This window comes from Hemicordylus capensis, chromosome 2 (assembly GCF_027244095.1).
Source record: "Hemicordylus capensis ecotype Gifberg chromosome 2, rHemCap1.1.pri, whole genome shotgun sequence".
Classification (NCBI taxonomy): domain Eukaryota; kingdom Metazoa; phylum Chordata; class Lepidosauria; order Squamata; family Cordylidae; genus Hemicordylus; species Hemicordylus capensis.
This window is the reverse complement of record NC_069658.1, coordinates 47837626-47859878: the sequence shown is the minus strand read 5'-3', so window position 1 is coordinate 47859878 and position 22253 is coordinate 47837626. Positions and strand designations below refer to the sequence as shown.

Genomic DNA, 22253 nt, shown 5'->3' with positions numbered 1-22253 from the left:
AGTTCAGCATCTGGAGAGCCAAGGTTGCCTCCTGCACTATGAAGCATGCCTTGGGCTTGTGAGGTTTCTGTTAAGTGACTTGAGTTTAATTTGAACAGTTCACAGACGTGCTTTACCTTTTCCCCAGAGACTTCTGCCTTTATATACCTTTTTCTTAAATGCTGCCCCTAAACTGTTTTGGTACTTAATGCCATGAGGTGATATTTTCTTCTGAACCTGCTGCAAGGTTCTGGGATAGCAGCAGTGTTCATTTACTTTAGTCTGCTCAAGCAAATTTTGAAACTAGGGAGGTAATGTTGTAAAGCCTTATAACTGTAGAATGTTATAACTGGGGAAGACACTATAAGTCATAAAACCAACACCCTAGTGCAAGGCATAAGAAAATAATTGCCAACTGGTCTTTGTCCAGTTTTTCCCCCTTGAGAATTTTAAAGGAAACTCTAGTTGCTAGCCAGTTGTCCTTGTGGGTTTCTGTATCTATGTCTATATGTATAAAAACACAATCAGTTTTAGGGTTCTCTCATACTGTAGCATGACCAAGGCTGAATTAATGAAACTGACCAGAGGGGCTCAGTTATCAATGCCTCTGAGTTCCATGGGTCTGGAATCTGTAAAGCTAGGGGGAAAACTTGCCCAGCCACTGGGGTTTAATTAATTAATTTGACTAAATTTTATATCCTGCTCTTCCTCCAAGGAGTCCAGAGCAGTGTCCATGGTTAGGCTTTTTCCCCACAGCAACCCTTTGAGGTAGATCAGGCTGAGAGATGACTGGCTCAGTCACCAGGTGAGATTAATTGCTGAATGAGGATTTGGACTTGGGTCTCCCCGGTCTTAGACCAACTTTCTAACCACTATACCATGCAGGAGTGTGTTTAGCCCCAACCCTAGTGGCATCCCTGGTGCCCCTCAGGCTTGCACACTCTTTGCTTGCCATGCTTGCTGCAGCAGCCCCATCTGGCCAGCATAACAAGTCCAAGACTCCCTCCCACCTGTGGATCCAGAGAATTGGGCAAGGATTGTCCCAAAAGTTGTTTGATGATCCTCATCCCTCCTTCAGCTGTTGGGAGGAAGGTTGGAGGTGATCTGGCTGCTGCGTTGCCAAGGCATCCTGAGTGCCTTGACCGCACTGTGCTAAATCACCAAACCCCACACCTGTCATTTTGTGCTTGAGCCAGGTGGGGAGGATGTGCTTGGCTGCTGCTCTCTCATGGTGCTTGGAGAGCCTCAGTCAGGCAGCGGCCGAACTAGCAATCCATGTGCTTCCCTTCTTGTGCTCTCTAGTACAAAAGGGGAGCAAGTGCGGTGATCTTCCTTGGCGGCAGCTGCTGCTGGGCACCTGGCTGGCAAGGGGTGGGGCAGGCAGCCGCTACTTGTTTGTTACATTTATATCCCGCTCTTCCTGAAAGGATCAGAGCAGCTTACAGCATTCTTTAGAAGTAATAATTCTATCCCACAAGGGCCTCACACTCTTTATTTTAAAAAATCAAACAAAAGTTAAAAGTTTCAGAGGGGAGGGGCAGATGATGGTCGGTCCTCTCCAGGCCTCTGGAGGGGGCCTTGCCTCTTGCCTCACCCTTTGCTGCAGCCTGATGGCAATGGCTGTAGAGGCAGACTTCTTATGTTCCCACTATGTTACACAGAAATGTGCAGTCAGTTGAAGAGACCTCATTCCATTCATTCACTTTATCTAGCAGAAGCAACAAGCTCTTTCACACATGCCCACTGCACACTCATTCAGTAAGGCTCCCCCACTACAACATGTGCACGCAAGCGCACGCGCGCACACACACACACACGGTATTTGAGGCAAGTGAATGGCCCATAACACAGCCCACAAACAAGCTCTTCGGGTGCCACTTTTGAGCAGCATTTACACAAAGCACCATTTGTAAGAACCAGTGCCTCCATGTGGGGGCTGCATTTTGTCAACTTTAGCTTGTTGACAGAAGCTAAGCAAAAACTGTGGACACCGACCCTCTCTACTTCCTTCCTTATGAGAGGCTTCAGATGAAGCTGCTTTATGCCAAATAAGACCATTTTCTCCAATGTTACCTATGGTGACTCGCAGCATTTCTACAAGGTCTGAGGCAGAGGTCTTTCCTAGCTGTTGCCTGGAACTGGGGAACATAATCTGGCACCATATATGTGTAAAGTATGTGCTTTACTGTTGAACCATGGCTAGTGCCTTAAAGAGCACAGCAAAAAGCAAAACAAAAATAGCTCCATCTTTGTTTGAGTGGCTGCTATTCACCGAGAGTTGTTCTGAGTAGATGACAATTTTCAAAACCACTAGCACAACACAAATGTGTTGTATCCTTCCCTTTCTTCAAGGAGCTGAGTGTAGCTTTAGTCTCTGAAGAATCCTGTGAAATTGTCTATTGTCACCAGCAACAGTAGTGTGCAGTTAAACATCTTCCAATACAATACTGTGTTTTTCAGTGGAAATTTTTCAGTTTCTAGCAATGCATTGTTTCATATAAAATTAGGTAGTAAGAAGGTGAATAAAATACCAGTCAAATTGAGCAGTTTCAGGTGACTACCTCTAGGAGATGAAGATTGATTTATAAAGTTGGCAGGGTGGGTAAATTAATACTGTATACACATTCAGACAGATGAGATACAAATAGCTCTGGGCCACTGCAAAAATACTTGGATTCAGAATGTCCTAGAAAACTCAAATCATTGGACATCCAGTGCATATTCAACTATGGTCAAGGATATTTTGAACCATTTCTCCATGTTCAAGTGCAACACGTATCCAGCACACTGTGCTATTCTTAATGAACCAAGCTTGACTAATATTTCATTACTGGCATAACTCTTGACAGTATACCTTCTTGTGTTTTTGTTTTTTAGATCTTCTACCCAGAGACCACAGATGTCTACGATAGGAAGAACATACCTCGAATGATATATTGCATCCATGCACTTAGGTAAATTAGAGCTGGGTTTATCGATTAGGCTAACTTTACCTAGCCTTGAAGTTTGTTTGTTTGTTTAATACCTGCTTTCTTTCCAAAAGATGGTAGTGAAATTCTATTTGGTTTATTATGTCCAAAACTCACAATTCTGAAGAAAACGTAAGTGAGGGGGGCAGACAATATGGAGTGTGTGTTTTATTTTCACCAGAAATGGAACTTTAAGAACAGCCCACATCCTTTTGTCAAGAAACTCTTGTGTTAACAAACAATTTTCCAATCGCGAATTAAAAGAATAAAAATGGCATTAGAGAATGAAAAAAATGACTATCTCAAAATTGGGACTGAATGTTTATTCAAAAGAACCTGGGAACTGGATTTTGCCACCTTGACTTTCCATTCACTGATGTTTTGTTTATGTTAGCACATTGCATGCATCAACTGTAATTCAAATGAGGTTCTCGAGTCAAGAATCACTAGGCAATTAATTTACAAAATTCAGCCTTCAGAAGTGGAAAAATTCTCATTTCCTCTATTTGGCCTCGATATAAATATTCCTACACTCAAAAGGCATTGATCAAGTACTGTGCAGAGATACCTTTACACCTACAATAAAGCTGAAGATACAGGTTCACTGCAACATTGATATGTGAGAAACCAGCCTAGGATGATAGATTGGCTGTCCGATACAGGACATTGTAGGTTTCTGAATAAATAACATTTTACACATGTGGTAATGGGTTGGCAGATCTGCTCTGTCAGTGCATATGGGATTCCTTTTGTTACCTGTGTACAGTGATGTTTGTGTAGGTTCCCAGGCATGCAGATCAGTGGGTCCTATAAGGGGTTGTATGGATAGAGCAGGTGGTCTGCATATGTAAAACATCTCTGCTATGTGAAAGGGGATTGCTCTTTGCTGATCTTATATAACAGGGGTAGGCAATGTTGGCTCTCCAGCTGTTGTTGAACTACAGCTCCCATCATCCCAGCCACAGTATTGTTACTGGGGTTGATGAGAGTTGTAGTTCAACAGTTGCCTACCCAAATTATACATGGTAGGAGTAACGGTGTGTCAGTTTTGGTTTTTAGGCCCCAAATAATTAAATTAAGTATTAGCTAACCTTCAGAAACTTAAAGTGTAATTGTAATTATCTAATTTTCCTCAATGATGCCTCTAGTGTCCTCTCCCAAGCAGTAGTCATGGCATAACTAAAACATTACTCTTCTTTTTGGCATCCTTACCTTATTGCTAAGGAAGCCTCCCTCCCCCCTCCAGTTTTGACGTTTCAGGCTTGTAAATAAAGTTTGGAGACATGATTTTCTGAGCTGACTAAAGTAGGTTATAGTTAACCTATTCTTGCATGTGAAATTCATTTTGAGAAACCCCTGAATAATTTCATTTCCCCCCCATATAACTGAGTATAATCCTTGACATGTTAATTGTCTTGCTGCCTTAGTGATAAACAAAGCAAAGATGGGTTAAATGTTTTTGAAATGATGGGTTTCTTTATAAACAAATGAGTATATAAACTAGGAAGGTGATTATTTTCAAACCATGTAGCTGGATTTTTATTAGTGTGTCTAGTTGCAAGTTTGAAGCTGTTTCCTGAAGTGGACGCATGGGACTCTTAATGTTAAGCAGCTTATAAAGAAATTGTGTGCTAAGTTCCATTCCAGTGATGTCATAATCTTTGTTCAGATGTTCTGCTGAATGTTGAACAGAGTAAGGATTTCAAATGTTTATATCTGCTGAAGTACTGAAGATGGCTTAATCAATTGTTTGACTACTATAATAAACAAAGACGAGAAGCCTTTCACACCACATTCAGCTGTACGTAACTGAAACTAGTACTTTCACCATATTTTAGCTTTGCTGTGCAATATTATTTCCTCTTGGGATTTAGCTTCCTCTAACTAGCTGGACCTTGTTTAGGATACAATCTGAGCTATCGTGCGCAGAAGAATAGTGATTTAGCATCATACAGCAGCCCAAATATTTCTACTGGGAAGTAAGAACTTTTAATTTCAAAGAAATCTCATCCCAGATACACAGGTTTAGGTTTACAGATTGACTTAATTTTGTAAACTGTCTTCATATGCATGTATATAATTGATGGCTCTCTGCGGACATGCAGACTGTCTCCATTGGAAAAGGACTGTGTTTGAGGTGATTCTTAAAACTCTCTGGTGTCTCTTCTGTGATAGCTTTTCATACATGGAAGCTATTTCTTGCATGTTGTTTATATGATTGCAACACAGTGGCAGCACTAGATGAAGATATTTAGGGCACAAAATGCCTTGCTAAGGGGATGAACTTTGTATACTACTCCATCCATTTGGTTACTTACTCTGAGGGTGGGGTTGCGGCACAGCATGCAGAAGATCCCAGGTTCAATCCCCAGTAGATCCATTTAGGGCTGGTAAAGACCCCTGCCTGAAACCTTGGAGGGCTGCTGCTCTCCAGTCAGTGTAGATGGACCAATGGTTTGTTTCTGTATAAGACTGCTTGCTATGTTTCTGTCCCCTTCATTTGAATGCCCCCTATTCCCTGCCCTGAATCCCCCCCCCAGGGGCGTAGCTAGGGAAGAGGGGGCCCGTGTTCATCCCTCTCTCTGGCGGCCCCTCAGATTGAGGGAGACAATGGAGAAAATAGGGAGGGATGGAGCTGGAGGGCCCTCAGGAGCTGGCGGCCCGTGTTCTTTGAACCCTTTCGCTCAATTATAGCTACGCCCCTGCCCCCCCTCCCATGAATGCTGTTTCATAGGCTGGGTAGGTACAGTAGTTGCTGAAATAAAGGTGTGTAGACTGTAGTGGAGCTCCCAGTTTGCCATTCAAATGACCCCTACCCTGCAACCAGCAAAGGGAGTGAGAACAGGTAAATGTGCCAAAGACATGTGGTAGGGAGAGAATGCAACAGTCCCCCCCCGCCCCCCCCCCAAAGTGGAGGAAGCTCTGAATGTCTCTTTCTGGGAAAGAATATTATTGGCTACCTTTTTAAAGCTCTGTTTCTCCTCTCCCCCCATCCACTTCAGTTGTCACTAAGGTTGCCTTCGCACGAAGTGGCAAACCGCAAGTCCAACGGACCCACAGTTTGCCCCCATTCCCACCCCCCCCCGCCCCGACGTGCTTCCAGGCGACGCCAATCTGCAGTCTGGGAGACTGCAAGTGGGGAGGAACTGGCTGCGCAGGCTTCCTCCTTCACACGAAGGAAAGCTGTGGCAGCCAATCAGAGGAGGAGAGAGGGAGGAGCTTCCTACCCTCAACTCCAGTTTACACAGCAGCAGCCTTCGGATGACATGGTGCTGCTTTCCCGACCTGAGGTTTCAGCAGCGAAACTCAAGTTGGAACCAAATGTTCCAATTTAGGTTTGGAATTGAAAACCTCAAGTGGCTTTTCTGATGGAACTGTGGGTACCTCCATCTGGACGACCACAGAGCTGAACCTCAGGCATGGTTGCCTCCAGTTTGGTGTGATGTCTGAAGGTGGCCAATGTGTTTTACCCCCATCCCAGCTGTCACCTGGGGTAAAAAGTACGTTTGAGAGCAGAACACCTGCAGGAGAGCTGTACAGTGAGTAAGATCTCTCTTGGAACTTGCATGAAATCTTTGCAGATCCCACTCTTTATTGATATTTGGAAACACTGGTATACAGAGTCAGGCCATTTGTCCCTCTAGCTTAATATTGGCTATACTGACTGGCAGTGACTGTCCAGGGTTGCAGATGAGTCTTTCCCAGCTCTATCTGGAGACTGCTGGGGTTGAACCTGGAATCTTCTGTGTGCAAGGCAGATGCCCTACTGGTGAGTTACAGCATAGTAAAAGTGATTTTCTCCAGTGAGGATGGGCATTAAAAGCAGTGGTACTGTATTGTGGATTCATCTCTAGTACGGAATGCCATAGACAAATAAAAACAAAAATCCCACTGCCCCCTGGTGGCGAATGATATGTCCTTCTCAAACAAGGTGGTGTGTTCTCCAGGCAAAGGAGACTTTGCTACACCATAGCCTGCAAGGTTGACCACCTCTATGTCGCAGTATCAAAGACAAAGGCTTTGTGACTAGCTGAATCAGCAGTGTCAGCTTGAAATATAATTCGTAGAAGTGCCGGAAATCTTAAACATCCAGCAGTTTTGAACGTATAATAAAGGAAAATAGTTATTGGGGGTCAAAAATATCCTTGGAACATTATTATATTGTGCTCCGTAAGTAGGAGAAGCAGAATGGGAAGCCAGGTGTCAGAAGGCTATGGTGAGATCTAAGGATGCTCCTACCCTCACTGACTAGAGCAGTTTGAGGTCCATTCTTCCTGGTTACACACACACACACCAAAGCCCTCCAAAAAAAACACCTAAACCCCTATATTAAGGGAACTCTCTTTTGTATCCTTCTTAAAACTTCCTTTCAGCTTTTCCACCTGCTGCCATTACTTGCTAAATGTTAAGGAGTACATCAAATACAAATTGTCTGGATTTTCCCACTGTTTCAGTATATTTCTCAATTTCTTGTCTTCTCTTTCTCTGGCGTTTGTCTGCCATTCTCCTTGGTTCAATCTTAAGCTTCTTTAAGTAAGGACCTGCCTTCCTTTTTAGATTGATAAAGTGTCCTGACCATTGACTATGCCTTCTAAATAAATTTGAACTTCTTTGACTCTTTTAATAATTGTGTAATATTAATACGTTGCCCCAGTCCTTAACAGCTTGTTAATGTTAAGACATGGCAGGAAGACATCAATAAAGATGTGAATTTGTTCAGCTGTTAACCAGATGTTTTCACTACACAGGTTTTGGTATGGCATTAATATAAGTCTTTCATGCAACACTGAAATGAAAATAGAAGTACTTGGAGAGCTCTTTGTATTTTTTAGTTTATTTCAGATTCCCAAAAGCATTTGAATATTTAATGAATAGATTAATCTTGGGAAAGCTGGAACATATAATCTCCTGCCTACTCACATAAAAAATAAACATTTTGTATGTGTATTCTTGGAGGGGGGGTGCTGGATCATAATAATGAGAACAATTACCTGGATTACCGGTATGTTCTGTATATATTGACGTGAAGATGAAACATCCTAAAATAGGCAGAAATATAACTTGAAATATTGTTTCCAGGAAAAAACGGGCTGTACTTTGTTATGGAAGAAAACTCATGTCAATCTAACAAAAATAGTTATGTGGAGCTTTAAAAGGCATCCGTATTTCTCTGATGTGGTATATTGTGACCTAACATTTTAATTTCCCTTTTCCTTTGCAGTCTATATTTATTTAAACTCGGAATAGCTCCACAGATCCAGGATTTGCTGGGGAAGGTAGACTTCACAGGTACACTTAATATTGTTTTTCTTGTATCAAAGAGCTGTACATTATTACAGTTGCTAATAACACAATATTTATGTGGCCATTTTTCTCTACTCCCCCAACATTCCCCTGTGTCCATGCTGAAGTGGGTGTTAGGTAGCTATGTAAAGAATGTGCTCTGCTTCACTAAATGATGTTAGGTAATAACAAATCTGTATAGCTTTCCAGACTACATCTTTCTTCTTAAACAGGAGGACTGGAAAGAACTGAGAATTCGAAGCGTAATGATATTTGAACCTCAGGGTCTTCCTCATTCCTCATCTCACCCCCCCCCCCCCCACACACACACATTGTTGCATGTTATGCAAGCTTTTGTTGCACAAATTCTTGTAATTTTGCTCACCTAATTTCTCCTCCCTTCTCTTCTCCTGTTTTTAATTAGAGGAAGAAATCAGTAACATGCGGAAGGAACTGGAAAAGTATGGCATACAGATGCCGTCATTTAATAAAATTGGAGGCATCCTGGCTAGTGAACTTTCGGTGGATGAAGCTGCATGTGAGTTGGTCTAATTAAAGTGTTCAAGAGAACTATGCCATATTTTAGATAACATTCCAGTGAGCTGCTTAACTTGAAATATTGCCTGAAAACTATATTTTGACCAAGTAATACACTTTTAAAAAATTGTAATCTAAAATAACCAGAAATCTCTCCCTGTGCCTGTACAAAAATATAGCCGTAAATGTTTGCTATAAGATGGCGAAGGTCAAAGGACCCAAGTAAAACCCTGTATATAAATCTATATTTTAAATTTATCAATTTACTGAAGGGTTGGCTATGAGTCAGAGTTAGCTATTGGTTTGCTAGATGTGAACTAGTTTCTGCTGGCCAACTTGGCTGTTTAATACTTACTAGGTTGAATCCCAGCTAGTGTTTGTGCAATGGAACAGCACTTCTCCTGCTGCTCCCTCTGCTCCTTGCACCCCCCCCCCAAAAAAAAACTTTAATAAGCTTTGCCACCTGTCAGGCAAGCACATTATTGGAATTTGGCATATGAAGACAATAAATTGAACTTGACTATTTCTTCAGAATGTTTTTAAAACCCAGCATTCTCTTTAGGGAGAAAAAGATTGTTAATCCTATAGAAAAAGTAAGTATATTAAAGTTGCTAGGGATTTGCTGGTATAAACAAGGAAATGAATGCACTGCTCTGATTTTGAGATCGGTGCATACGTTTTAAAATTTCCTTTAACTACTTTAAACTGGTTTTGTTCATTCTCTTACTCCAAGATTGCAATCTCAATCGCACTTAGTCAAAACTTCCATTGCAATCAAGGAAATAGGTTTCCAGTAAGATGTTTGGAGTCCTTTAGAAAGCCTATCCCTTACTATCCCTTTTTAACAGAGCAGTATAGTTTTGACTGTTAATCCATCAGTGGTCATTCAGCTTTTAAAAAATTGCTGCTTAGGAAATAAACATTTGAGAAAATTAATTCTAACAAGCATCTCCTATTAAGTATTGGACTCTTATTCTTTTCAGTGCATGCTGCAGTAATTGCAATTAATGAAGCTATTGAGAAGGGAGTTGCAGATCAAACTATCAAAACGTTGAAAAATCCCAATGCCATGGTAGTCAATGTGGATGATGATCTTGCCCATGCATATCAGAAAGAACTTTCAGAAGCTAAAAAGAGAAAAGAAGAGAATGCAAGACTGAAGGTATTCATATGAAGTCATTCCTTGGAAATGAACTGGACAGAAATTAAAATTGAAATTACTATTGCAATTATAGAAGAACAGCCCTGCTGAATCAGGCCCAAGGCCTTTCTAGTCCAGCATCTTGTTTCCCACAGTGGCCCACTATATGCCTCTAGGAAGCCCACAGGCAAGAAAGGAAGGTGTGCCCCCTCTCCTGCTGTTGCTCCCCTGCAACTGGTATTCAGACAGTTTCAGTTCCACATATTATTTACTTCAATATCACAGAGATGCAATTCATCTTACTTTTATTCATAAAATATCTGCTGTTTTATTTTAGCTGTCTTTATACATTAGTGGCACTTTTTCTTAGGTTAATAATAAAGGTAAGGCAAATCACATCTACTGTATACATCAAGGCAACTGATATATGATAACAGATTTGATCTGTGTGCTGATCTTTGATCGTAATAAACTGAATTGAATTGATAACAGATACCTTGAATTTTATTCAAGAGCATATAAGATGTGTGTGCTTTCCATGGCAGACTTAGAAATCCAATATTTCAATTTGCTTGAAAGTGCCCCTCTTCTGCCCTATTGAAACAAATCCATTTAAAAATGTATCTCCACCTCACCTGGCTCCAAAACAAGTGCATAAGCAATTTAGAAGGCAAAACATTGTAATGTGTGTGTCCATATTGAATGTGAGTTACTGCAGAGCAACCGAAATGGCTCTGAATCTCCTGGCTTTTAGACCTTTTTGTCACACCAAGGCAATTGTCACTAGCAAAGTATTTGGTCATACAAAGCATGTTAGATTCATGTTAATCATGTTATAATTACAGTGCCAGGTGTGTTTCCAGACAGGTATATGTTTAACAAACAATCCACACCTTCAGTATGTAAGACAGTTCTGAGAGAGGAAAGACATTTTTGAGGTCATGTCCAACCTTATATGTACCACAGGGCCCATCACTGGAGCTGAGTCCATTGTAATCTGATGCAGATAATTTTGGGTATGAGTCTTGATGCTGGCAAGGCAGCTGGGCTTTGACTTAGTTTTTTCCCCTTCCAGTTCAGATTCTATCAGCATTTAGGATCTGGGATTTTAGAAAGAAAAGGGGTACCATGTAAGAGGCAGTGCATGCTGTCCCATTACCCCAGTGTAACCCCCCCCATTTATTTATTTTTATTTATTGTTAAATTTGTATACTGCCTTTCATTAAAACAATCCCAAGGTGGTTCACATAGAAAAATTAAAACAAGACCATTAAAATTACACAATTAAAATATTAAGCTAAAAAATAAAAACAGATCTAACTAAAAAGATTTTAAAATACATGCATAACATAACCATACAAAATACAAAGAAGCAGCCGAGGAGACAATCACATAAAAGCCTGGGTAAAAATCCAAGTTTTCACACGTATTCTAAAAGCCGTGATGGAGACCAAGGAGCAAATAGCCACCGCGAGAGCATTCCAGAGTCTGGGGGCAGCAACAGAGAAGGCCCTGTCCTGCATGCACAGCCTAGCTTCCCTCATTGTCGGCACCCAGAGCAGAGCCCGTTCAGGTGATCTTGTCAGGCGGGCAGCAACCTTTGGGAGCAGGCGGTCCCTCAGGTATCCAGGTCCCAAACCATTAAGGGCCTTAAAGGTCAAAACCAGCATCTTGAATTGGATCCGGAAACAAACTGGCAGCCAGTGCAGCTCTTTCAAAATGTGTGCAATGTGATCCCAGTGGGCAGCTCCAGATAAAATCCTAGCTGCCACATTTTTGCACTAGCTGCAGTTTCCGAATATTCTTCAAGAGCAGCCCCACGTAGAGCGCATTTCAGTAATCCAACCATGATGTGACTAAGGTGTGGGTAACTGTGGCCAGATCTGTCTTCTTGAGAAAGGGATGCAGCTGATGCACTAGCCAAAGCTGTGCAAAGGCACCCCTGGCCACCGCTAATCAGCAGTGAAAGGAATTTATCTTGTCAACATTTCTCAGTTTGGTAACACTGTTGTTGCTTTTAGAATGGCTCCATTTTGGAGGAGGAAAGAGATGTATACGAAGAGTTGTTGACACAAGCAGAGATCCAGGGAAACATCAATAAGGTCAACAGTGAGTAATCTTCATTTCTTGAGAGAACTGAGGTTCCTGATGACTGAGTTGTAAACTTGGTTCTAGTGTGTGTGTGTGGGTCGTGTGTGTGTGTTACTATATTGAATTATACTTTTACAGAAGTTCTCTCCTCAGAGTGCCACATGCTAGTGCTGTAGCTGGAATTATCAGGGAGATGCCTTGCTGTTGTAGTATTAACATGGATGATGATGATTTTCTTCTTTGGCCTTTGCATTCTCGATAACAGCAGACTTACTGAGATGCCAGTCTACTTTGCCTGCTTTCCCCCCTTTTCTGCTGGCTGCAAAATACTGTAAATTTTGACCCCTCTTACATGTTGCATGTTAGTCTCAGGAGGCCCTTAGTTCTAAGGAAATGTTGGTTCTGATGTGTTCTTGCACGCTGCTGTGCCCAGGATTTGCTGCAAGTTGCCTTGTGAAGCCAGGGTTAAAAGGGTGTGTTGTTGTTTTTTGTGAGGACTACAATTTTTCTTAAATTTAATAAAGCCTTTGAGAGAATTAAGACCGTCTTGGTGATTCACATATGAAAACATGTTGATGCTGACCATGACAAAAGAAACTCATTCAAAATATTTTGCTGTTTGTAAGTATTGTTTTCCTTTCAGTTCACATAGCTTTAGCCAAAGTGAACGAGGCTATTGACAGGCAAGATGAAGTGGCACTGATGGCAGGCTTGCACAACCCTGCTCTGAGCCTACTTGAAGTTCTGCCGCCAAATTCCTCATGGTACCTAGCACGCTTATTTGACTCTAAAGAGCAGAAATTGCAGGTAACTAAATGTAACGTGCTAGTGTGATGCCTTAGTTTGGCTTGACCTCTTTTTAATTTTAAGATAGCCTTCAACAGCATCTGTGCCCCTCTTATTTAAATGTGGAGAGGCATTCAAAATGCTTTATTTGTATTCTACAGCAATGCGCACTGTACTTTTAAAAATAAAACTGTAGAAATTACTGTTACTATCACAATTATGAGCAATTGTGAAAACTGAAAAATGGAATAGGTTAAAAAAAAAATCCCTAGCTTAAAACACTAAATCTTTGGAAGCCCTAATATCTGCCTCTGGGATTAAAGAAATTTGTGAATTTATGGTTAATGAAAGCACGTATAGTAGTTAAAAGGAAGGTAAACGTTCCATAGAGAGCAGCACACGTTGGTGCCTCTGGAGCCAACAGTTCCAACTATGTTGTAGTACCAACCACTGATTTCCTCATAACTTTTTTTAAAAATGTAATGAAACATCTCTCTTTCTTAATCTGTTAGATAGCAGAGGTGCCAATTGTGCTCGACAAAAGTGAGATACAGAAGGAAGTTAGTGTTGCCAATGGCGAAGCAGAGACTCACAAATGTAGTGAGTAAACTGTGTCCAGATTTCATTCGTGTCTTCACCACTTGGTTTACCTTAAGGCTGAGCACCTAGAATCCATTTGTAAAATCATGGTCTTCTCAGGTCACATTCACACTGTGTGTTGCCTTTTCTTTCTGTGTCACCATGGCCAAGTCACCAATTCAGTATTCTTTGTTTCCCTTAAGAAAAAGCTAAAATTATTGATAGTATTCAGATAGGATTTTGCCTTTGTTTTGCACTTAAGTATAGTAACAAACAGAATTTTAAAACATCTCACACAACCATTATTGAAATAAAAACATTGTGCATATCAGATATCTGGTTAAAATGGTAAACATTACTTGATATTTTAAAAGGCTGTGCTTAAGGGGGTTCTAAATTTGCTGCACATTTCTGTCACTTGCTTTTCTGGGATTCCTGGAATGTTATATTTGGAAGATTCAGTTTCACTTTATGTTTTCTGTGGCTTAGCTTAACAGTTTTTCCTCTCTATCATTTTACATGGTCTAACAGCTCTCTGCTTGCTATGTATGCAGAATATATATATATATATATATATATATATATATATATATATATATATATATATATATATATTAAAACAACTCAGTGTCTGTTTTTTCCAACATATGCCATTTAAGAAAGTATACAGTATCTGCTTTGCTTTGCTATTTGGAGTGCTTGTATTCTTGAAAATATTGACTATTAGAGAGAGCCACTCAATTTGATCAGCAGCAATACGTATCCAGTCCAAACATACAGCAATACCTTACTCTCTTTATCTACAGCGGTCAAGAATTAGACTTTACAGATATTAGCCCTGTTCTAGGAGCACCAGTGCAGAAATGAAGTTGCCATGCAAGAAAAGGCTTTGTATTTTGCTTCAGCATCTGGGACAGTCCATAACAGTTTTGTAATATCACTAATTCCCAGTTTCGGTCTAATATCTTGCACAGAATGATGAGAATTTGTTTTTTTTACTTGGAAGAGGGAATAAAAGCAAATTGCTAACACTTTGGGCCGTGAATGTGTCTTTGAAAGCTTTTGAAAGGAGTCAGTGCTCAGACGAAGAGAGTCTCCAGTCATATATCTATGTCCATATAGTCGTCCTACTCCGTACCAATCACTACTCTGACACTTGTAAAGGAAACTTCATTTTAAATAATATAATTCAGGACACAGCCCATAAAATGGTTATGCATATGTTCACACCATTCTAAGCATATTTCCTCGGTCTGTAACTTGGACTGCTTTACAGACTTCTTCTTCAGTGTGTTATAGTTTTTACTATAACTGATTTTAAAGTTTGTCTGAGGCGTGTTGCATTTGAGTTAGGGGGGAAATGGATTTAATGCTTGCTGTGATAATGATTTCACTGGGAATATCAGGTACACAGTATTAAATGGAGCAAATGTAATAGCGACTTCTGATATTTCTCTTCTTGCCTCTAGAACTCATGGCAGTTGACATTATCAACACTGCAATTCGTAATTGTGACCCGAATAAGACAATTGCTGCTCTAATGAGACCTGAGGCTCAGTTGCCTGATGTTTACCCATCTGCTGCTACTGTCTACCAGACTGAGCTCTTCAATCTTCAGCAACAAAATGCTGCGGTAAGATGAGAACTATTTTTGAATGTGTCCCTTTTGAGTTGCATACAGGTGGACCTTGTTATCCACGGGGGTTCTGTTCTCGACTACAACTGCAGATGAGATATGAAGTCAATGGGAATTGGGGAGTTAGTTTCCTGGAGGGAAAAGAGAGTGAAGAAATGCTTTAAAGGGCAGAAATAAGAGAAAGGAAGTAACGTATCATGCTCTCCAGGTCTTCAGCGGTCCAGCATTGCCTCCCCAACCCCCAGTTCGGCCAATTTCCAATACAAAATCATGCGCACTCTGTTGTTGTTTTTACAAAAGAGCCACAAAATGGCTCCTTTATGCAAAATGGTGACCTCTGAGGTGATTTCCAGCTCCTTAGAAACCATGGACACACAGATTTTAACCCTTTGGAAAAACTGCATAAACTGAGGTAGGGTCTCTATTGCCTGACCACGGATACATGAAACCACAGGTGTTGAGACTGCTGGTGATGAGGTTCACCTGTAATTGAGTGGTGGAATATCCTAAGTACTCAGGCTTAGCCATTCCAAGCTACTAGAGAGCCCAGTTATCCTATATTGCTACTTCTGTTCTGTATAGCTACTGCCTTGTGACTTAAGGTAAGTTTTACACTGCAGACATTAGAAGTGGTTAATTCTTTAGGAGTTTAACATCACGCAGTGGGGCAATGACTTGATTATCAAGCCAGAGGTTGCCAGTTCGAATCCCCACTGGTATGTTTTCCAGACTGTGGGAAACACCTATATCGGGCAGTGGCAATATAGGAAGACGCTGAAAGGCATCATCTCATACTGCATGGGAGGAGGCAATGGTAAACCCCTCCTGTATTCTACCAATGACAGCCACAGGGCTCTGTGGTTGCTAGGAGTCAAAACCAACTCAACAGCACACTTTACCTCTACCTTCAACATTATCTTGTTTGTCTGTCTGTCTATCATATTTCTGTACTGCCTGATATGTGCATCTCTAAGCAGTGTACACAATTTAAGACACTACAAATATAAAACAATAAAAACAGAGCAATTTCACAGAATTAAAAGGTAAAACAACCTCATGAGAGAAAAAGAAATTAAGAAGTTTAAAATTAATTTTAAAGTTTTAAAGCCTGGGGAAATTGGTATTTTCTTTTATTCCTTTAACATTATGGAGTAAATAGGAGCGGAGGAAACGCCAAGATAACTAGGCTGAAATACACAGTTATAGCTCTCCCAGCCTGGAGGATAGAGCACGCACTTTATGCAAGTGATGGCATTGTGTGCAGTCTCCCATCAATGCTAAGGACCCGCCAGGACTGCTGTGCAGCTTCAAAGGCAGCCCTACAGTGTAGTGATGGGGCTGCCGCCGTATGACTTAAAAGCACTTCCAGGCAGTAGAGCTCCTCTGAAGTTATGTAGCAGCCCAGCAAGTCCTTTGTGTTTATGGGAAACTCTGCAGCATGTTAAGAACATAAGAACAGCCCTGCTGGATCAGGCCCAAGGCCCATCTCGTCCAGCATCCTGTTTTACACAGTGGTCCACCAGAAGCCTCTGGGGAGCCCACAGGCAAGAGGTATGTGCATGCCTTTTCTCCTGTTGTTGCTCCCCTGCAATTGGTATTGAGAGGCATCATGCTTCCCTGAACTTCTCCGTGTCAGCCAACTTGGCTTCAAGAAACAAACATGTTCCCTAAGAGCCAAGAGCTCTTTGATCCAAGCGCGCACGCAGGACTTCTGCCCCTTGGGCAGATAGTCATACATGTGACACTATGCGCAATACACTGGGAAGCAGCCCTCCCCTGCTGGCATTCTAACTTCATAATTAGTTTTATTGGCTATTTAGAGTATTTGGGGCTTGAAACTATGTACTGGGCACAGTTGTCAGCTAATTAACGGTTTTTAGTTTTGTCCTCCAAGAAAATTACAAAGGTTGGGTAGTACTCACCTTATTCTTGCACTGGGTCTCTCCCCTGTGATAGAGGGGCACTACTTGTGTGCCTCTTCACAGGGTTCCCTTCCAGTCTCCCGCTAAACTCCTGCAAAACTCCTTCGTTGTCTGTTAGCAAAGTTCCTCTGGTCTGAACCTTGTATTCAAGACCAGCAGTCAAACTGACTCTCCTCAGGAATGTGACCCCCTCCCACAAGCTGAGGTAGTCACCTGGAATGAATCCCCCACTCAGGCTTCTTCTCTTTGCCAGCCAGCCAGCAATCAAACCCTAGAAAATTACCAGCCCTAACAGACTTAGCTTCTCCTTCCCCTCTTGTTGTCTTGGTGATTTATTTATTCCCTATCTCTATCCCTCTTCCTTTTCCTTTCCTTGCTATGTTCCCTTGCTTGAGATCTTCTTTAGGAGAGAAATACAAGCTTGTTGCTTCCTCTCTCTTCAAGCAACTGACTCTCCTCAGGAATGTTGTTTCCTCTTTCCTCAAGACCAGCAGTCAAACTGGTTAAATAAATGTTGCCCATTTATTAAAGCATACATAATCTTACCTTCAGAGTTCTGTTTTGCGGGGTTACTTAACAGTTTTTGCCCCAATTCATATTCATTTATGGTGAAATTGTCTTGTGGTAGTACTTTCAAAGGAGGGAAAAGAATGGATGATTGGATATGGCAAAAATGACCCATTGCCCAAACCACTTATCTGAAGCATCTGAAAGATGCATAATAATTAGTGGTCCTGGATTTCATGATTACTAGGCTCAGTATAAAATAGTCCAGCCCATAATGGTCAGATATTTTTTAATTGAGCATAACTTTGCTGAGTGTTTTTCCTCTGGCTTGAAATAGAAAACAAGATTCTGCACACACACCTGCACGGATACTTATTTTGGTTGCAAATGTTTTCTTGCGCTTAGTGAGACATGTTTGTGGGGTTGCATAGCTCCCAAAGCTCAAAAGCTTTCCCAAACGGCCATGCATAGTAGCTACGAGATGGCATATTCCCTGGAACTGTAAATAGAAGAGAAAAGAAAAAGAACACCTTTAAAAGTCAGGTTGTGCCGTCAAGTCATTGTTGACTCCTGGCAACCGCAGAGCCCTGTGGTTTTCTTTGGTAGAATACAGGAGGGGTTTACCATTGCCATCTCCCATGCAGTATGAGATGATGCCTTTCAGCATCTTCCTATATCGCTGCTGCCCAATATAGGTGTTTCCCATAGTCTGGGAAGCATTGTCTGGGAAACATACCAGGGGGGTTCGAACCAGCAACCTCTTGCTCGCTAGGCAAGGAATTGTGATTAGTGTCAAGGACTTGGACAAAAAAAGATGAAATCCTGAGATGTGGTTCAAAATATGGCATATGCAACATTATTATGGGCTGGGAGACAACTCTTGGAGGGAAAAGCAAGTGTGTTTTTCCAGAGTTCTTTGAGAGAACTCTTAAGTATTACACTATAGAAATTTACTTAGGTAAACTCCCCTCAGTTTTGATTCAGAATCAACTTGGTATTTGTGAGTGCTCTCAAAGATCCTAATTACTGTAAATTACTTAGTTATTGTAATAATTAAGTTAGATTTGCTTAGATATTTAATGGGAAGGAAAGATAGAAGGATAATATGTAGGGAGAAACAAAGGGGTGGGGGGAGGCATAAATGAGGGCCATATAGTGTAGCCATATAGACAAGAGTATGCCTGCCAAAGTGGATATTCTGTTGGAGAAATAAATCAGAAAATTCTGCCATATAGAATGAAAGTGTCTGAGGTGTCTTGGAGAAATGTTCACAGTACACTAATCATAATCGGTTATATAACATTCAACAATTCTAAAATTTGGAGATCTTAAAAAGCGAATCCATGGGTGTTCTCTCACACATTGGTGGAAGCTTGATTTCCTTGCTGATCCAAATATATTCCTACAGAACTACCTGGCTCATGATGAACTATCCATTGCTGTTGAAATGCTATCAGCAGTTGTGCTGCTAAACCAGGCTTTGGAAAATAAGAACATACTGGCAACAAAGACTCATCTCAGCAACCCATCCATTGGCTTTAATAACCTGGAAGAAGAGAATTTACAACGGTAAAAGCCTTCCTTCTAGACTCATTTCTGGGAGGCAAGGGAGAACTACTTTACATAATTCTTACTGAATAGGAAGTTGAAGGAATCTTAGTTGTAAACTGCTGCATGCAAACAAGGTGGGAAAATATGGGTATGCATGTCCATGTTTTACCACCTATTTTTATATGGCTGGATGTATAACAAAGTTAGGATAGTCTCCTTTAACCATTGTGGATAAAAATCTAATATGGTTCCATATGTATGCAATGTATAGTGATCTTAGTTATCTCCCTACAGTTATGCTGATACCCTGATGACTATCAAGTTGGAAGCTTCATCTCAAGGGCAAGAATATTTAAGCTGGAATGATATCCAGAACTGTATAGACATGGTTAATACGCAGATTCAAGAGGAAAATGACAGTAAGTGTTATGCTCTGTTTTGCCTAAGGCTTTGCTTCCAAACCAACCAGTAGACCACTGGTAAATCTGTTAAATAACATTCATTCATTTAGAATGGGCATTTCATTCATTCTAAAACATTCCAGGCTGCTGAGATTGTAAACTTTAAGCGCAGTTGATAAACAAAGAGCTGTATGTTGTGTATCTGCAAGACTACAGCCTTGTTCAGGCTGTACATTATGTTGTACATAATGCACACTATGTTGTACCTTATGTTGTACATTCATTTGGTGTCCGTTCACATGTAAATGTGTTTGTGTGCATGAATTAATTTTAAAAGTGAACCTGGGTACAAACTCTCTCAAATAACAGTACAGACAGGAAGTGTACTACTGTATGTTTGTACTGCTATAATGTGTTATGAACCATAGGTGCATACAGATCTGTATGTGCCTTCACTGTACACAGATTGTAGGTGCATTGAACTTAATGTGTGAATAGGGCTTATCTTGTCTTCCACTGGAAGTCTGCATATAACCCCTTGGTGATAGCCTTGGCAAAAGATGAATCATACTGAGCCTGCCTGGAAGCTTTAGTACCAGTAGATGATGACATTGGCAGACACTTGAGACTTTGATAAAAGCATAAAGTTTTGCTTGGCTGCCACTAACTGAGAGACCTACTGGAACCCATTGGAAGAAATTTTGTGCAAGTTGTTTCGGCAAAATTGAATGAAAACTGTGTATGGAAGATATGAGCTTCCTCTATTCCTGTGTTGCTCCCCCACCTCCATCTAGGCAACTGCTATCCAAAGTTGGCTATTCAAGAATAGTTGAGCAGAGGGAGAGCAGATAGCAGATTTTCCCTGTTTCAATGCAATGACAATAATTTGCATTGCTCATTGAAATATCTCTAGCCTACATCGTCCACTGAAATAGAGAGTGTCTGCTCTCTGCCCTCCCCTGCTCAAGTAGTTCTAGATAGCCAGCTTTGATTGAATTTGGATAGCAGCCTGGGTGGAAGGGAGAAGCTTCACAGGATTAGGGGACATGCATACTTTCCATACCTTGTCAATGAATTTTGCCCAGAAAAGAACTTATACAGAATTCTTCCAATGGGGTTCAGCATATCTCTCTCTGTTAACGATAGCCAGACAAAACTGTGTGTCTTTAAAAAGGTCTCAAATGTCTGTATTATTCAGTGATGTCATACACTGATGATAAAGTTTCTGTGCAGGCTCAGCATGGTTCATTGGTTGTGAAGACCATTACAACAGGGCTAGTTGCTGAACTCTGATGGGTGACAGGATATTTTTGCTGTCACAGAGCTCTGGGATACTCAGTCCCAGAGCAGGGGGATCTAATCGGCATTTCTCAGCATGTTTTTCCTGTCTCTCCTGTGCTTTTCCTTGGGGCACATTGGTGGTGTTATTTACTGTAAATAATTCCTTCAGTGTGTTTCATGCCTTAATACTCCTTTGTTGCCATGAGATAAATTCAGCAGCAGAAGATAATCTCCTTTGAAGTTACAGTATGATGTAACTGCTACTTGTGTTTCCCATTTCCTTAACCCCAGAATAGGCTGGGGGATGTAGCTCAATAGACAGATTAAGCAGTCACTGTCAAGGAATCACCTGACCTACCTTTGTCCAACTCACAGCAATGGGGCATTCTGTAGTTCTCAGTCACTAAACTTTTGAGCCTCCATTTGAGAATATTAATTTTAATCTATCCCACAAGGTTTTTCTGAGAATGAAAGAGAAAGTTACTGAAGTACTCTGCACTGCAAGAATGTTACATAAATTATTAGCATTACAGTATTTTCACTGTTTTCACTGTTCCCTACTGAGGGTATATGCCAGAGGTCTGGTTCACAGAACACACAAACACAAGCAAAATCGCAAACTGTCGTTGAGCATATGTGTTGTTGATAGAAATGTGCAATTTGATTCTACTCATATCAGGGTGATTTGAGTTATTCGAGTTTGAAGCAAATCACCCCTAAAATGAAGGGCCTGATTTGAGGTCAAATAGAATCACCCCGTATTCAAACTCTAATCTATTCAGGTGATTCAAGTTGCGGGCACAATCTTGTCTCCATGTTTTTCCTTTGCTGGTTGGTTTTCTGGCACTAGCTTCCGATTGGCGTGAGGTCTCTTTGCATCTCGATTGGTTTGTTGTCAGTCAAATCAACTGTTATGGGCAACTGTGCCCCTCTTGTCTGGGGGGAGGGAGTGGGGGGCCAAATGAGGGATTTTCAAAATGTATTTAAGGGGCTGCTTGGAGGCAGAGACACAGAGAACCACAGAGATCAAAGAGAGACTGCAGCAGCACTGAGAGGAGAGCAGAGACTGGTGGTGGTGGTGGTGACTGGGCCTGCCTGCCTGGCCCAGTGAGTGGTGAGAGAGAGACAGAGAGAGTGCCTGCTGGGCTTATCTGACTCTTGCTATTTTTTTTTTTTTAACCATTTTCATTTGCAGTGCCAACTGCTTTTATTTTCTTCTAATTCTTTTTAAACAGCAGCCCCAGTGGCTTGAACTGGATGTTAGATACTTGGAATTTCCCCCCTCTTTTCAGTTTTTTTCTTCTCATTGCTTATAGCCAGCCCCCAGTGGCTTTAATAACTGGGGTACTGTGCTTTTTAAATTTTTTGCAGCCCTACCACATATGCTGCTGCTGCCTGTCTGTCTGTTTGTGTGTTGCTTAGTAGATTAACTTCTTTGTCTTTGCAGGCTGGTGAGTGCTTCCCAGCCTGTCAGGCTCCCCCCCCCCCCGCCCGCTGTCCCTGGGGTTTTGTTTTGATTTGTTTTGATTGGGTGGGTTGAGTGCCCACCTGTTGGCACCCACCTCCCCTCTCCCAGCTGATGAGTCCTGG

The 22253-nt window shown here is 41.3% G+C and overlaps 1 protein-coding gene across 4 annotated transcripts in view; it reads left to right on the top strand.

Annotated features, from left to right (window-relative positions):
• Positions 1–22253, top strand: part of IQGAP2 (IQ motif containing GTPase activating protein 2) — a 219248-nt gene that overhangs the window by 122744 nt on the left and 74251 nt on the right. For 2 of the 4 annotated variants that reach the window (XM_053299875.1, XM_053299876.1), the window contains exons 5-14: positions 2857–2933; positions 8170–8237; positions 8656–8769; positions 9752–9930; positions 11931–12018; positions 12644–12807; positions 13299–13386; positions 14835–14998; positions 18839–18999; positions 19276–19400. In XM_053299875.1, the coding sequence (XP_053155850.1) occupies positions 2857–2933; positions 8170–8237; positions 8656–8769; positions 9752–9930; positions 11931–12018; positions 12644–12807; positions 13299–13386; positions 14835–14998; positions 18839–18999; positions 19276–19400 (1228 nt within the window). Of the gene's footprint in view, positions 1–2856; positions 2934–4625; positions 4750–8169; positions 8238–8655; positions 8770–9751; positions 9931–11930; positions 12019–12643; positions 12808–13298; positions 13387–14834; positions 14999–18838; positions 19000–19275; positions 19401–22253 lie in introns of those variants that run through there. The other 2 variants (XM_053299878.1, XM_053299877.1) reach the window with 2 other exon arrangements.